Here is a 17,026-nt window from a genome sequence, read left to right as displayed (position 1 = left end):
TGTCTAATTATGAACTGCAAAACCCTCTGCTGGTTAGCCTGTTGGTATTAACTCACACCTAAGGGGGACTCTGGGACTGGGAGGAAGGGGGGTTCTGTGTTCTGTGTGTAACTACTGGACAGATCTGCTGATGTACCCTACAGGGAACCAAGCTCCCTTGTAATCCCAGGATGGCTGCCATACAGGTACTGCGTAGCAACAAGGAAGACTTGGATGAGGTATTAAAGCCCATCAACCTAACATGAAGCGAAGTGGCAGCTGTACAAAAACCCAACCTTTTCATAAGGGATCTGCAGCAATTCAAGCACAACTGCGTGAGCTCCCATGTTCCTCAGCAGTCGCTGCTGCTGCTTGCGGCTCTTCCTGACCGAGGTGCTCTCCTGGACACACAGCTTGCTGAGCCGGAGCAGGATCTGGAGAAGAGATTTGCTTTAGAACTGGGCTGAGTTTCAGAATGTGCCAGATGGCTCCCAGAGAGAGCTAATGTCAGAAAACACATCTGCATCAACAGCGATGGTTCTAGGGAGCAAAATCAAGTTTTGCAGCCTCACGATGAGGAGTTAAGACCAGGTTAAAGCCTGGTTGCTCCCGTAACAGCAGTGGGGAGGCAGAAGGACCGAGCTGCAGCTAAGAAGCAAAAGGCAGCAGCCGTGACCGTGCCACTCGCCCCTCTCCCAGGATGCAGCAGCCAGCACAGTGTTGTCACTGGCATAAGCAAGGGAAGCAATGAGGCAACAGATCCATCATCACATGTGGTGGTTACTGGCCTGGGCACCGTCCACTTCATCTGACTAGTGCTGCTCTTACAGAATTTAGCTGTGCAAAGTGAGACTAACATCTGGCTCCACAGCACAGCACTGCAGAAAGCTCATTACCAGAACACAGCAGTGCCAATGCATGCTCTTTGTCTGGTATTTTTGAAATTAAATCTCAGCAGCACAGTTTTGCATGTGAACGACTCAGGGCAGAACAATTAAAGTAGCTTCTTGACTTGTTTTCTTCCTTCATAGCCTTTAATAGTAAAAATATTGTGTTACCATTGAAACAGCAACAAAACATTGTCTCTCTCATTAATCCATTCTTAAGGAAAGAACACAGGTCGTGCTTATTATACTCCTGGCTTCTCATTCACACTGGGATACGTTATTACTCAGCAAATAGTTTCCACAATGGAAGAGTGACTCAGACTTTCCCGGGTGTCTCCCTCTGACTGCACTCAGCTCTCCAGAGCTGTTACTCACTCACACTTCCACTTAACTATCAAGAAGCAGATTTACCTCTTTTACTACGCGGTAGTTGTAGCTGCTCGTACTTTCAGGCTTCTGTGACTTGCTGTGACCTTCCTGTGGATAAGAATCAGACAGTTTATTAGAAGCTTGCAGTATGCTCTTCATGAAGACTGAAATTACTGTTCTAGGGTAGTGACTGCTCTCTTCCTGGAAAGGGGAGTCAGCCTTCAGTTTGCTGACAGTCTCAGTCTCAGAAAAATATATAACGTATAATTACCCTGCCAAGACCTCTATAACATAAAATAATGTGATGGTAGGATAATTTTTAGAGACAGTAACCTCCTGTCCTTTCCTTCATTTGTCATATTCCATCTGTAAGCAGGTCCTCTCCATCAAAAACTCTCTCCCCCCCTTTACTATTATTGTAGGAAGAGCAAAGGATGTCTAACTAGGCACAAGGAAGGCTATCAGCAAATTACTTGTACTTCCAACAAAAAGTGTTCATATCCCAGGGACTATTTCTTGCATTCTTTCATCCACTGTTTTCTATTTGATTAAAATGATACTGAGGACAAAGGCATTTAATTAGCCATAAGCCACACGTGTGTACTGCGGGAGCCCAGTACTACCAGGCACAATAAAGCACCAGCATTTAACAGGTTCTTTAAGCACTATTCTCTGCCTTTTGATAACAGTAAATACTTAAAAGCGGAAAATATTCGGGGTTTAATCAAGACTTCTCTCTATAGTATTGTATGTCGTATGGATGTGGTGCTTTAGCATTCATTCATTAGCTTCACTAGTGGACTTACTATGAAACTCAACACCATGCTAATAGCTACAATGAAGTCATAAGCAACCCCACATTATATATGCAAATAATTTAGCCAAGGGATACAGAAAAAATCAGTTATGTTGAGAGTACATTCATCTGACTGACTTTGGGTGCAGGCACCCCGGTGTTAGAACCTGAAGCTGACATTTTAGCAACATCGTATAGTTCTGAGTAGTTTCCATCTGAGACTAATTGCCACCAGCTGGTCTAAGTTCCCCTCTAATTCTTGCTTCAGTCAAAAACCAGCAGTCAGCATCACCAGGCCATGCAACTTGCTGACAAGACACTAGTCTCAGTCACAGGCCTGGAAACAGTTACACTTTCAGAAAATATTAACATACACACATGTGGAGAAGCACAACCTAATTACCTCTTTTTTCTTGTGTTCATTTTCACCTGGCACTCCGTCCATAGTCTCATCAGGGCCCTGGCCTTTGTACACCCAAAGCTCGGATTTTTCCACAATAGACCTCAGCTGGTCCAAATCTTGCTTTATCTGTTTGTAGTTGTCAACATCTTGGCTGGTAACAAGCAGTTGAACCTTATATGAACGCAACCCATTAGTCACACAAAAAGATTTTCCTTTTTCTTTTCTTTTTTTATTTTTTTTTAACTACAATACATACGTTCAGATGAAGAGTGATGCTTTTAATGAACACACTTACCTGCTTAAAAGCTTGAAGAACTTCTTGTCTCTGACTGAAGTGTCGGAAGAGAAGCTGGAGTGCTCCAGAGACCAGGGGAGGATAATCATGCATCGTTAAATGCAGCAGAACTCTGAGGAATGTTCTGCCACCGTGATCATCCAAATCCAGCGGTGTATTCTCCTCACTGGAAACAGAGTGCAGGAATTTACTAGAATATTGGCCTTATCATTCCAACAGGTTTCTAAGTCTATCTCCCTGTGGTGGAAAAAAATCTCTTTCTTTTTAAATGAGTAGAATATTTATCAAATGCTATATGAAAACATACTGTTGGTTTTTTTGGTTTTTGTTTGTTTGTTTGTTTTTGTGCGTGTGCTGCTTACTTGGAAGGCTATTCCACAATCTCATTACTCACAGTTCACTCAGCATGCAGCTGCGTGCAACCTATGTTTTTCAGAGACAAATTATGACTAATTATTTGTCCCCACATCAGTCCTGTCCTAGTGCTCCCTCCAATAATTCCTGTCCATTCCTAACAGTATCCTTTCTATCCACAAAATACAACCATTCCTCTGCATCCAGGTTGCAATACCAATTATGGCAAGCTCTTGTAGTTTTCCTCTTTGCTATCTTCTCTCTGTATTTCCTTTCTGTAGGTGATAAAATGTCCCTTTTTGATTTCCTTACCAAGGAGACTCTGAATCTTTCTCAAATTCTGCTTCCATCCAAATTTGCACACTTACATTACCAAACAGGTTATTAATTGTGCAAATGAATCTCTCTTCCCTCATTTAAGAAATCAGTTATCTTAGGTTTACAGAAAGGAGCTGCACCTCTCAGAACAGCTTAAGGGCTATTAGAATATACACCTGCACGGTGTTCCAACAGGGTGGGTGGGTGGAATATCAAGATAAGCCCAAGTACTTTATGTCTGTCACTGATTTTACATCCTGTGATTTAAGAAAGGGTATAAGCAACTCCAGAAAGAAAGCAGGTACTGAAGACAGGGCTTGTTTTGTTCTGTCATGCACGTGCAATCTAGTTTTGCATTATAAAACAAACAAGCATGGCTAAGCAGATCTGTCTCAGAAGCTCCTTCCCTACACAAAATTTTCCACCTTAGATTTTACAGCAGCACTGAGCTTAGATGCACTGATCCTCCAGTTCTGCTTGCACCCACACAAGCAAAGCACTGCAGCAAAGACCTTTTTGACTGAAGGGCCACCTGTACCTTCTCCATAACTTTTAATTTAAACAGGCATTACTTCAAGCTGTATCAAGGGTATTTCAGGAAAACAAAGCCTACGCAACTGGGGCAGCTGTTCCCAATCTTTTTCCATTTACCACCTCACTTGCAATTGCAATCCACAGTCCTTGTGAGCACACTGGGGACTGCAGCGCTACATCTTGATTAGTGCTACTGAAGAGATACTTTCCTTCCACCAAAGATTCCTTCAGCTTGTTCTTCAATATGTTCAAAGTCTAGGGCTCCTAAGAACATAAAGCAGACAAATATGAAGTGTCAGAGTTGCACCAGAGATGTTTCTTCAGTCTAAACACATTTTAAACCACAAGTGTGGCTGTAGATGAACATCAGTCACAGAAACCTGAACGGAATGCACACGTTACTGAAGCTAAGATAACCTAAGAAAATATATTAACCTGCCATCAGCTCACAAACTGAACTCATAACCACTTCAGCAACATCCAAGTTTATTCTTCTTGTCTGTTTTCAGACTGCATCTGCCTCGTTCCAGACACCGATGGGACTGATGTAAGTTTCAGAGGGGTTGTCCACAGGGAACACCTGACTGCAGCTAGAAGTTCCAAAGCAATACTCCTACGGCTCAACAGACAGAAAGAGCTCTGTGTTTTCCAGTAAAAGGCACGTATTATTTTACTGGCAATAATTACTACTCCAAAATGATAAAAGAATAAAGCGTTTGGCATTTTTTTGCAGGAGGTTTGGCAGCTGCTTCCCTCTCTGTTGCCCCATCTCTCCAACCAGCAGGAGTTACAAATGTCAGCTTGAGCTGAATGCCACTGGACTTGCAATTTATACATCATTAACTGACATGACCTACTCTTGGGCACAATAGGCAGTGAAGTAAAAAGCACATATTTAATAAAAAACTGATGGTAAGTACAAAACTGAGACTACTGATGTTACCAGGCAACCTTCTGTTTGCACTGCTTCTGTGGGACCAATGTTCACACACCAAAGAAAGGACCTGAATCAATTACTGACTAAGATTAAAGAACCTTTCCTAACACAAACTCATTCTTTGCAAGGTAACTGACCTGGTACATTTGCTGGCATTTCTTGACTACTGCTGCCAGTGGGTGACTCAGACATCTGGGCGTTGCTTTCATCAAACTCATGTTTAAATATACAAAGTAGGCAGGAGATTCTGTAGTCCAATCTCACATTCAGAATGAACTGATGATATAGAAGTAGAAGAAATGTTGAAGTAGCTTGTCTGTTCCCAGCACGCACACAGACCATTGACACAACACAGAACTCCCAACACAAGATCAACATTTTAAAAATGTGGATGTAATTTGCAGAAGACGTATGTGGAAATATGCACTGCATTGCTTTTTTTGTTGTTGTTTTCTAGTCCCAGATTCATTAATTTTTTTTCCAGTGACTTCAGTGAGCACAATAGGCACGCAGTAATAAAACCTCAGAAGTAAAAGCCTTTGCAGAGTTTTGATTCCTCAATGCTGCCCAGACCGTGCATCCTCATGCTTGAGGGAAAGTGCTTAATGCCAGTTTTAATAACCTATGGCAAAGGGGAATACTGACACATTAAAATACCCCACTGTGACATGCCAGGCCGTATGAGAGAAGTTCTTGGTTTAACTAAAATTAGAAATGGTGAAAGGAAGTGAATCAAGCCTCCCCTACGTGCTGCATCTGTTGCTGAGAGGAAGGGCATGACCTCAGATGCAGCTCCGTGCAAAGCCTCCCACGGAGGGCAGGGGGAAGGCACACCATGGCTTTCCTGCTGCTCTGCATGCTTCCGCCCACACGGCTTTTTCAGCATTTTGGCCTACATGAACTTGTCCATGAAGTTCCCAACAGTTCTCAACTTGTACAGCGAGGGAGGGAAGATGGATCTGAGCACAGTATTTTTGTGTCACATCTAGACAGAGCTGTGGAAAAGGGGAAAAAACTTTTATCTTCATGTTCTGAAGACTAGGGAGTGAACAAGAGGGAAAAGCAAAGATGGAAGGGACTGCAAGAGACTGGGAAATGTACAGGCACCAACTGTTCAGCTGACAGCTATCCAGAAACAAGCATCAAGCATAACTCCCTTCCTTGGGACACTTAACAAGATGGTCCTGGAGATCCAGAGCAACTAAGACGCTACAGGGAGTAAGAGCCCTCTGCTTCAGCAAGTCAGCCATTCAAAAGCCACTGTTAAACACTGCTGTAGATTCAAGGTTTCAGTCACTGTATAATATTAACATATGTACGAGTGCTTCCTGCCTGAAAAAGTTGCCCTTGTAAGACTTGAAAACAGGTACATACAAGGCAGGAGTAAACGAAATGTTTACATGGCACTATACTGACACCTAAAGACAGAACAAGATGTCCATTAGTTTGCGATGCTGATACCTGAAGTATTTCAATGATCTTCAGCTTCGTATCCATCACCAGGATGTCCTCCTTCTCTGGCTCAGTCTGCTTGACATTGCCCTCAGGAGCAGCAGCAAGTGGGGTCATGGGCAAGAACCCCCCACCTCTCAGCACCACCTGGGTCATCAGCTCGCCGACTCCATGGATTGATCTCATCACATTGCTCCCTTCAGAGAGGTTGTTAAACACGTAATTATGTTGGTGTAATGGGACTGCATTAACATGACAAGGACACTTCACATCCTACAGAGAACTTGTCTCAACATTAAAGGCAGCCAGACACATAACTCCCTGGAACAGGTGAAAGCCAATGGGAGCAATGGTTCAGAACCACCCTGCTTGCTCCCTCTTCCATCGTAGACATCACCCTGCTTTACAATCAAGCCACAGACAGCACTGATTAGAAGGTGCTGAAAGCAAACTAACGTTTTTACATCAACTAGAACCTGCTGATGACAATCATTTCTCAGTCTTACCTTTGCTTTCCTCGCCTTTTGCCATTTTGGTAATAGGGAAGATGGTAGTGATGTGCACACAGTCTAATATAGCAAGGAGGATTTTTGTTAGCCTGAGGAGGTCACAGAAGTTGTAGAAACCAAAATATATCAGATTTCTGGCCAAGTTAACCACCTACCAAAATAACAATAAGAAGTCTGGTCAATACTAAACATTTTGCTATAAAAAATCAAGTTATAACAGAGAGAAAAAAAAAATATATATCAATAACATGGCTTAGTCATATTCTGGTTGTGATACCTCATAATTCCATACAAGACTGTGTACTTCTGTGTGTCATTAGAAAGTTTTCCGCTTGCTCAGAAATACTACAGTGCTTGTGGCACAGATCCCTAGCCACAATGGATATTCCCTAGCTACAATGGATATTCCCTAGCTACAATGGATATTCCCTAGCTGCTGTGTTTCATTACAGACCAGCTGAGATAGGTCAAGACTAGAAGGTACCTACAAATGCTTTTTATGGCTTTGGGTGACAATATAGATACATATATATCTACAGATAATTACTCAGTTTCCCCAGAAGTGCTCCCAACACACTGCTTCACAATGCACAAAATACTTCCACATGTAGTGCGAATACTGAAGGCAGACCAATCAGCTCAAGCATTTCTCCATTTAAATCATCGTACTTTTAATCAATAGTTCAAGAATACTACTGCATGTATTCACTGCATTTGATTGCACAAACAGACCACATGGACTGGACATTAAGCCATGGAGTGTGGCACTGTTCTATGCATTGTAATACTGTAAGATGGAGAGAATATCTGTGCATGCAGACGGAGTGTTTAGTTTTATTGACTTTATGCCAGGAAAGCTTGCTTTGGTAGTAACACAGAGCACAAAAAGTAAATAAGTCGCTGCAATTTTAAGACATAAGTTCACATTCATTAACTGCATTTCAAGAGCAAACTTCACAAACCTCAGTGGATGCGTTTGCACGAGAGGAGGCAGCAGGCAGGGCAGCTCAGTGCTGAGTGCTGCTCATCTTCCTGCTGCTGAAAAAAAGCACCAAATCCCACCAAAAAAAGGTGAATATCAGAACTGGATAACTACCTCAAAAGTGAGCTTGTTCTTCTCTTTATCAGAGAAAGGGAATCTCTGACACACCACATCTCTTAAATATTCCTCTACAAATTCCATCGTTTGTGCAAATCTCTCTTTAATTTCATCTTTGGAAGTTCCGCTGCTATCGTAGCTGAAGGGGAAAACAAACAGAACAGAATTCAGCATGAATGTACACAGGGCTCTTTCCCCCAAGAAAAGTTAAAGGCTCTTGAAAAGCCCGTCCAATGGACAGAGTCAGGAAGCTGACACCAGACTTTCCTGGCTTTTGCTGCTTTATCCCATAGGGTCACTATTGAACCACTTAAAAGTATCCAAGAAAAACAAAACAAAACAGGGTTTTGTCCCAATAAAGTTGTTTCTTTTTTAACTGCAAACTGACAGGCTGCATGCAGCGCTCAGGAGAGCAGTTGTGGCCGAGAGATGCTGACTGTGGATGCTAACCTCTCTCCAAATAAAAACAATATTCATCCAGTGTAGACTTTTTTTTTTTTTGGTAACAGTTATGTTTCTCAGTCTGTGTAGATAACTGTAAAAAGAGAATCCCCATTAACTACCTTCTGTGCTCCTCCCTTTTTGATCATGCTTCCCTCATTGTTTAGCTTGAGCTAATCATTATTCTATTTTGGCACTTAAGGTTGACTATGAGCTGTTGTATTTACTCACAAAAGAGTAGGTTAGCGAGGAGGGGAGGAAGACAACACTGAACGTGAGTACTAATACCAAAAAGAATCAAATTCCTAATGGTTAACATGATTGTCAATTCTCGTTTCCCTGAGTAAAGAAAATGAGTTTCGATTCGTTCAAATTCTGTTCTACTGTTGTTAAATTATTTCTACTATAAAGAGGTGATAAGAGTTTGCAGTCAAGAAATCAAGCTTCCAACCAGGCTGAGGTTTTGTTTAGGTTTTCTACCCCTGTATCAGAATATTTTCCATTGGTGATTAAGCAACATGACTGCATCCAGCACATTACTTGTTTTTGCACCTTCCCCTTTTTTTTGCTATTGATGGCACCAGCTGCTGTACGGACGATCAGCTTTGAAGAGTCACTGCTCTGATCAAATCAGGCAAGAAGGAAATAGCCCTCCCCCGTTGCTTCCCCTCCCCAGGGTCACTGACCACATCACCCCTTTCGAGACAGACACCACAGTGTTCTGCAGAAACACCACCCTGCTTTCATACTTTACACCACACAGACAGGAAGGTGGTGTTTTTATTTCTGGTTTGTTTGGTTTTTTTTTTGTTTTTTTTTTTACTGAGGAAGATCCTCTCCAAACATTACAAGCAATGAATCTGCTACATGGCTACAATAACAGAAATTAAAACAGTACTAAAAAACCATTAGGATCGATCTGGTTTCATTTAAAAATAGTAATAATAATCAAGTGATGGAATTTCCTTTCCCACACCATTCCAGCAAGTACTTACTCATCAATTGCAATTTCAGAAGGAATCTCAGACCACAGCCGTGCATACTTCACTGGTGTAACTTGCTCCTGGGGGTCACGATCAACATGCATGTGCAGCATGAGGCGGCAGAAAGATGCTCTCAGATCATAGGGCAAGTTTTCATCAGACATGCAGCGGAGAATGAGATCCACGTCCAGCTGGCCAGAAATCTCATTTATGGCTAAGTACTGGCGATCAAGGCACATTCTAGCAAAGAGGTTTAGCTGGTATCTTTGGGGAGAGGGGAGAAACACAAACATTTCCAGAACCATCCACTGCCTGGAGCATTGATAAGATATTATATGTAGTAACAATGGATTGAATTTTCTATTTTCCAGTCTTTACTCAAAAGAAAAACAAAAGGTATTAACCAAACACTAGTAAAAGTGGGAAGAGTGTAAAAATAAAATAAAACTGTTCTTCATTTTCCAGAGAGTTATACAGAAACAATACTATTAACAAAAGTTCTGTAAGAATCCAAAGAACACTTAAGGCAGCTCAGTCTGGATAGTGTAGAAGACAGAACACTTCTAACTAATGCTGATGCCATGGTGATTCACTGAGGAGGAACAATAGAATGGACAACAGAACCCTTAAAAGATGGCTCAGAAGTACTGAGCTCATTTCCCTCCAGTCAAAGAGATGGTAAATGAAAAATAAACTATTCTTTAGCTTTTCAGCCTGTAAGAGCAAATAACTGGCATTTAAGTTATGCACATTCAGCAGACTGATAATTAACCTTCAGTCACGAACATCCAACGCTCATAAATACTCACAGACTTGTGTTGAGCAATGTTAACTGTGAGATTTCCTAAAGAAATGAATGTTTAATTGACAACAAACTGCTTTTCATCTCCAAGCACTCCTCACGGTGGTTTAACCCAACTCTACACTAAGTAGTTCTGGAACAGGTTGCCCAAGGAGGCTGTGGATCCCCATCCCTGCAGGCATTCAAGGCCAGGCTGGATGTGGCTCTGGGCAGCCTGGGCTGCTGGTTGGTGACCTGCACACAGCAGCGGGTTGGGACTGGATGAGCATTGTGAGCCTTTTCAACCCAGGCCATTCTATGATTCTAGTTGTTTCAAGCACATGTACAAGACTATAAGGTGGGCTAGAAGTAATTAATGCTAGTGATTCTGCTTAGAAGAAAGTGTAATACAATCCATTTTGAAAGCAACTATAATTTTTATAAGTTGATATTATAGAAGATCGCATTTTAAGTACAGCCCCCCCAGTAGGTTCAATTAAAAACACATTGGGAAGTCTAGTGAAATTATTTCAGTGCTGGAGATAATGCAAAAAAAAAAAAAAAAAAAAAAAAGCAGCACCAAAAAAATCTCTCTGTATCTCTCTGTACTCCCTGTACCACCAGAGCTGAGTCTGTCACACTGCTTTCAAAAGTTTAAAACCCAGACACAGGAATTTGGTTTGGGCTGAAACTTGATCTAACACTATGCCAAGAACTTGGTGTCTTGTCAAGTCATCTGGAAACATCACCTCACATTAGAAACTGCTAAAAGCACAGCTCAAACTGCACGAAAGAACAGTGCATTAATCAAACCTAACTTGTGGCTTTTTTTAATTATTTATTTTTTTCTTTTAAGTTCATACACTGCCCTGCTGAATTCTGTAGGACTACTGAACACTTTGATTGCAGAATACTACAGGAGCACTGACCACAGAAGGCAAGGGGTAAATAAGTTTTTTTTTCTTTTAACCAAAAGCAAAACCATTTGTACACTGAAATCCACAGCACTTATTCACCCCCAACCACCATTTCAACACAGGAGTCCTACACAGTTGGCATACAGACTGCATTAACATCCATTTGCATGGGAACCAAGCAGAAACACAGCCATTAAATGGTGTGCAAGTTTAATGCACTGAAAGCCCCAGCTAATCTTTTCAAATCAGTTTAAACTTTCCCATGCTGATAATGTGATTTCTAACCATGAATCTCATGCTTTTAGCTCACACCTCACAGAGCCACTTTTTAATGGCTATTTCATCCACGAGCTCAGCATCCTTTCCCCAAATTTAACTGAAGCCTATATACTGAAGGCTTTCCCCCACAATTTAGATGAACTTTGCTAGCCAGCTACTGCACATGCTGTTAACCTGTAATAGCTGAGCACGTCCCGATCTTCCTTCTGCCCTTCCTTAGCATCCTGAGCCAATTCTCTGATACTCTTACTGCGGATTTCCTTGTTACTGTCTCTCCAGAATAGCCACACTTCTTCCTCATCTTCTCCAACTTCCAAGGCATTTTCTCCACTTGACACTTCTTCAAATTCAAATCGAGAGAGGACCAGCCTGCCAGAATGAAGTGTGGTGAGACTAGAAACTGCCAAGACCCATGCAAAGCTTTCAGAACATTTCTTTCAAGACACTTGCTGAAATGTACTGGTGATATAAAAGTAAGTAATTTTATGATTCACCTGCCTTAAGAAAACAAATTTTATTCTTGAACTATACCAAGTAAAAGTTGAATATCACACTCATTCTGCAGTAGCAATTTATTACAGAAAGTCTTCGGGTTTTATTATTAAAAGCAGTGGAGTAAATTTAGAATGTAAACCTTTCCATCTGACAACAAACATTTCATTCAACAAACAAGGAAGATTTGGTGAACAAAAACATTTGATCAGTACCAGATCCCATAAATACTAGATAACTGAATAACTGGATCAACACTTTCCTGCTTATGTGACAAAGCTAGAAGCAATTCAGCCACTAAAACAGTAACCGTGCTCTTTCTTTTGCTGAAGAACTAGAATCATACATATGAAACATGCAAATCAAGTATATGAGATAAGAACAAATAAAATATGTGGCAACTTTAAGCACTGGTGGAAATAAATTAGTCTTCATGCTTTGATGAAGAGAATTACCTCTTCAAGGATATTCTCAGCTATGTGGATTTTGGGTACTACCTGACAAAGGCCTGCCTCCCTCTTACAGTATTTAGATAATGATTATCTGTACCCTATTCCACGTATTGAATAACCTCATCGTTATAAAAAAGACAACTGGGATTTGGTGCCTGCAGTGATGCTCCATCAGTGGCAGGGCAGTGCAGAAAACTAGAGACCAAAACCCAACAGTTAGGGGGAGAAACAAGTGAGCAGAAATGCATCAGCTTCTGCTTTGGTGCAAGCTGAGTGCAGAGTCCATGTCCTGCCCAAGAAGTGCTCAGATAGCTCAGAGATGGAAGCCTGGGACCCAGAAGACAGCTTATGGAATCCTGTACTCCCTTCCTGCAAGGCTTTCTACTTGAAGGAAAGAAAACAAAATATCAGAAAGGAGTCTCTGACTGCAGGTCTGAGAACAGACATCACAGACTTTTGCAGTCATCAATATCCATTTATTGTGCACCCAAAGAGGACTCTGCACATATTTAACTGCTTTCTCTAGATGTGCCAGAAGTGCTCTCAGCTTTGAATCCCTTCCCTTCTGTTTCACACTAGGAAAACCATCTCTAAAGGCATTGACTTACTTCGTTTCAATGAGTATGTCTGCATTTGCTGGATTCAGTACGGCTTTACAAATCAACTCCTGTGTTACTGGAATAGACTTGTTCATGGAAACGCACAGATCTGAGAGATAATCCAAAAACCTGTTGGAAAACGTAAGCCAAGAGGGTATCAATCCATGCTGAGGTTTAGACTGAGGCACTCTATATTTCAGAAAGAAAACATTCAGAACTCTGATTTAACACTATAGAGTAAGATCCTTGCCTTAGCAGGAAGTTATGGCAAATGCCAAAAAAGAAGTGAACTAGTTGTGCTTACTTGCTAGTAAGTTGGCAAGTGCAGCTTTTTCTCAGAGGACTGAGGAAAACGGTAGTTGTGTATTTAAAATGCAGATCTCACCTGGGCTCCCTATTTTTCCTCACAAGACTAACAAAGGTATCGATCTCAGCAGCTGTGATGTGTTTCTCCAGGAGCTTGCGATTGTTATGAAGCAGTGCTGTAATAGTGTCCTCAGCCAAGACATCGTAGCCAATTTGTTTCTGCATGAAGCCAAACTGCTTTGCAATGTATTCCTTTAACCAAAGGGAAAGAGAAAGGTGATGTAATTCATTCTCAGAATTTCAGAAAATAATCAATAACAAAACAACAAGACATTTGTTAATTCCAACATCCCAGGCAGCGACTGAGTTAGATTCTAATTGTTCTTCCTTTAAAGTCTTAACATCTCCCTTATTCCTGGACTGGATACCAAAGAATTTCTCCCTATCCGAGTCTGGTTTTAATAGCTGCAACAAAAAAAACTACGCATCCTTAGTTCACAGGCCAACTTGCAATGGAGCTTGCAGTACACAAGAGTGAAGAAAATCTTTAAGTTCACCTGTATTGACAGCAATTCCATTGTTTTCTCAAATTCTCCTTACAAGTATTGCTAGTTACACTGCACATAACCTCTGATAGAGTCAAAAGATGACAGTAAAAATAAGCAACCCAAAAAACATCTTGCTGACTGTACAACCACACCACAGCACAGCAGGAGCAATATCAGTGGTTTTTGGAGCAGGATAAACGTTAGTACCATTGAGAGCTGCAAACATATTCCAAACCTGATTCTTCCTGTAATCCTGCTGAGAATGCCTCAGCACCCTGTAGCAGAGCCTGCAGATGTGTCTGAAGGGAGCATGACGTTGGTCTCCAAGCTCCTCCAACCGCAGCATGGGGCCATCGCCGCTGTCAGTGAATGGTGCTTGCAGCAACTTGAAAATCTGCGGATTTATGAAAACCCAAACATAAATCCCACGAGGCATCTGATTCACGTAAAGGTACTGCGCTAACATTCATCAATTTCAAAAAGATACGTCAGAAACACACCATAGTTGCTGTTTGTTCCTTGGCCACAGAGTAGCCAAGATCATCACTATATTCTATAATCTTTTCTTCTAGCAATACTACGCCCAGAGTCCACTGCCAAGCTGCCAACAGCTAGACACTCAGCAGATCCTTTGGTCCCACCATTCTGACCAGGTTCTCTATTACTAGGATCTCCTTTCCGACAACCCTTCGTGTAGGCACAGCTTAGAGAAAAATGCAGTCTACCTGCTTTAGGATATTCTGTTCTCTCATCAGTTTTTGCCGTTCTCTATTAGGTTTAGAAAATACCACTTCAAGGACGTCTTGCCCAGAATTAGTTCCACCAGTAACAAAGTAGACCAAATCCTCCAACAATTTGGTAACAGATCTACAGAAAAGTCACAAGTTGTTAATACAAGAATACAGATTCTGTTAAAAGAACAACGACAGTGTGAGGTTACACGGATTTCATGTTAAGGGACAAAAAACATTACAGCTAACCCAGATGTTGGATAAAGCACCAACGTTTGCATGAAATTTAACATTAGGAGCCAGTACTCCTTATTGTTACAGCCTGTTAGAATAGTACAGGTACAACTGTCAAACTGCAGCAGCATTAAGACAATGACATCACTTTAAGGCCACTATATGATCACTACGTTTTCAGCAGTTCTTTTGAATTGCCAGAAAAAATAGATCAGGTTATAATCTCCTTGAGGCCAAATGAAAAACACTGCCTACGGAAGCACACGTGTTTTACACAGCAGACTGCACATTCTTTTTGAGTGGCCACATATTTTTCAAAGACATTGCCAGAGGATTTGCCATAAGTCATATGTTCACCCTTCACAAGATGGATTATAAATTCCCACACTCATTTTGCAAAGCCCATCAAGAGAGGCATGCTACGGATTATTCCCCTACGTTCACAACAACAGTTTCCCATGCTCTCATTTCACAAAGTGACAGTGAAGGGTTGACAGAACACTGCTTGAGAACCTCCACTATGTGCACATATCAATAATGAAAGAAATAGGTATTGAGTAAAGCAAGCAGTATTTGAACCAACTTCTCGTTTCCTTACCGTCTTTCATTCTGGGTTATTGTTCCTTTTTCCAGTTTGCCAGCAATGGAACCTAACACCTTACTTGCATCATTTGCAAAGTCCAAGTCCCGAACCTCTGCAGGAGAAACTGGTACTATAGCAAAAGCTTCCTTGTCCTCTTTTACTGGAGAAGTACCAATCTAAAACCCAAAGAAGCTTTATTATCAGAATAGAAGGCAAAAAAGTAGTATCGCTAAGTATGTGAACAACTAACACAAACAAAAAGCCACACTGCTATGCAGATTCACTCAGACAGTATGGGAACAGAACCACTCTGTACAAGCTCATAGGTGTTCCCAATACAGAGAAATCTCAGACTGAGATTGCAAAATGTTGCCATAAACAGGAGAAAAAAAATCTTCCATGTGCTGACTGCCATATATCAGAGATTTAACAGCATAGCTATTAAGCTACTATGAAAGCCTATAGAAAACTTTGTGTAGGCACTATTAATTGCTGTTACACTGTTTACTGTTTGACCAACTCCAAAGTCTCAAAGGACTGGAATTCTTACCTATAAGCAACATGTAAGTGAAAGTATAGAAATAAAAGGATGCAATCACAAAAAATTAACAAGGCTTACCTTAAGCATCACAGGTTTCTCTTCTTCTTTATCAATAGGGATATTTGTACTGTGAACCCAGGTGTTAGTGCAAAGGTGTCTAAGTCTGACATAAGAGTTCCTAAAAGAAAGTCAGAAGATTCAAAGTGTGAATCAGATTGCCAGGCAAGAAATCTTAGCATTGTTCATAAATGCAAAATGCTGGCAGGATCAAGTGGAAAAAAAAAACAAACAAAGAAAGTAACAAAACTACTTCTACCCAAGCTGCCATAACAGGAATAACTCTTTTTTCCTTGTTAATTTATGCTAACTTACAGTATGTGATGATTCAAAGAGTCAGCTGGATAAAGTTCATACAACAAATATTTCTGGGTAGGAGTGGACAGCATAGAGCCTGCATTCAGACTATGCATCTTTGAAAGGTACAGTATCTTAAGTAGCAAGAGGTACCATATGAACAGTTAACTAACCAGAGACAACAGAAAATGAAGTGCCAAGCACCAGTCACGTCCTAGCAAACGCAATACAGACAGGTATTAGGAAGAGCACTATAGACAACAAACTTCAGCCACAGTCTCTTCACTGGCAAGAAAGACACTTCATCTGTTTTCCCATCTATAAAATGGGGTTCTGTTACCAATAACTCCACTGTGAAGTACTAGAGTGATGTTCTAGGCATTATTTCTATGTTAATTTGAAAAACCACCTCAATTTCAAAGGAAAAAAACTGTGGGAAAACAGCTCAAAGTCGTTGGCCATACCTGGGGACAAGGCTGTCACCTCCTCGCAAGGTGGTGGGGTCCAACTCGAATATGGAGGAGATATCATTTCCTTCAGGCACGGACACCAGAGAGTATGCCATCTTCTCCTGAGCACTGCGCAAGCCTCTTCTGGAGGCATCCTGCTCAGGGTCCTGCTGTGGAAGAAGTCCCATCACAAAGTCAGTTCAGGCTCTCCAGGCCCAACTGCCTAGTGCTAAATGGGCACGTGCTGTAATTTGTAGAGCTAACTCTGAACCACTCCAGGTCCTGGAGAAGATTACTATGACTTAGGGTACCAGCAGCTCCTCATCAAACAATTTCCTAGCTTTCTATAGTGTTGTTAACTTCTGAGCATTCCTGGATTGATATATACATTAAATCCTAGACAA

General features: G+C 41.3%; 1 protein-coding gene across 4 annotated transcripts in view; it reads right to left on the bottom strand.

Annotated features, from left to right (window-relative positions):
* Nucleotides 1-17,026, bottom strand: part of ITPR1 (inositol 1,4,5-trisphosphate receptor type 1) — a 147,719-nt gene that overhangs the window by 87,026 nt on the left and 43,667 nt on the right. For all 4 annotated transcript variants that reach the window (XM_019620242.2, XM_019620243.2, XM_019620244.2 and 1 more), the window contains 18 exons: nt 16,638-16,792; nt 15,898-15,997; nt 15,294-15,454; nt 14,456-14,597; nt 13,966-14,124; nt 13,262-13,434; nt 12,886-13,005; nt 11,508-11,702; nt 9,369-9,620; nt 7,930-8,071; nt 6,831-6,984; nt 6,334-6,521; nt 5,010-5,148; nt 4,145-4,199; nt 2,730-2,895; nt 2,435-2,605; nt 1,278-1,343; nt 276-413 (listed from right to left, as the gene is read on the bottom strand). In XM_019620242.2, the coding sequence (XP_019475787.2) occupies nt 276-413; nt 1,278-1,343; nt 2,435-2,605; nt 2,730-2,895; nt 4,145-4,199; nt 5,010-5,148; nt 6,334-6,521; nt 6,831-6,984; nt 7,930-8,071; nt 9,369-9,620; nt 11,508-11,702; nt 12,886-13,005; nt 13,262-13,434; nt 13,966-14,124; nt 14,456-14,597; nt 15,294-15,454; nt 15,898-15,997; nt 16,638-16,792 (2,676 nt within the window). The remainder of the gene's footprint in view (nt 1-275; nt 414-1,277; nt 1,344-2,434; nt 2,606-2,729; nt 2,896-4,144; nt 4,200-5,009; nt 5,149-6,333; nt 6,522-6,830; nt 6,985-7,929; nt 8,072-9,368; nt 9,621-11,507; nt 11,703-12,885; nt 13,006-13,261; nt 13,435-13,965; nt 14,125-14,455; nt 14,598-15,293; nt 15,455-15,897; nt 15,998-16,637; nt 16,793-17,026) is intronic.

Source organism: Meleagris gallopavo, chromosome 14, assembly GCF_000146605.3.
Source record: "Meleagris gallopavo isolate NT-WF06-2002-E0010 breed Aviagen turkey brand Nicholas breeding stock chromosome 14, Turkey_5.1, whole genome shotgun sequence".
In the NCBI taxonomy this organism is placed as follows: domain Eukaryota; kingdom Metazoa; phylum Chordata; class Aves; order Galliformes; family Phasianidae; genus Meleagris; species Meleagris gallopavo.
This window is presented reverse-complemented; position numbering and strand designations above follow the sequence as displayed.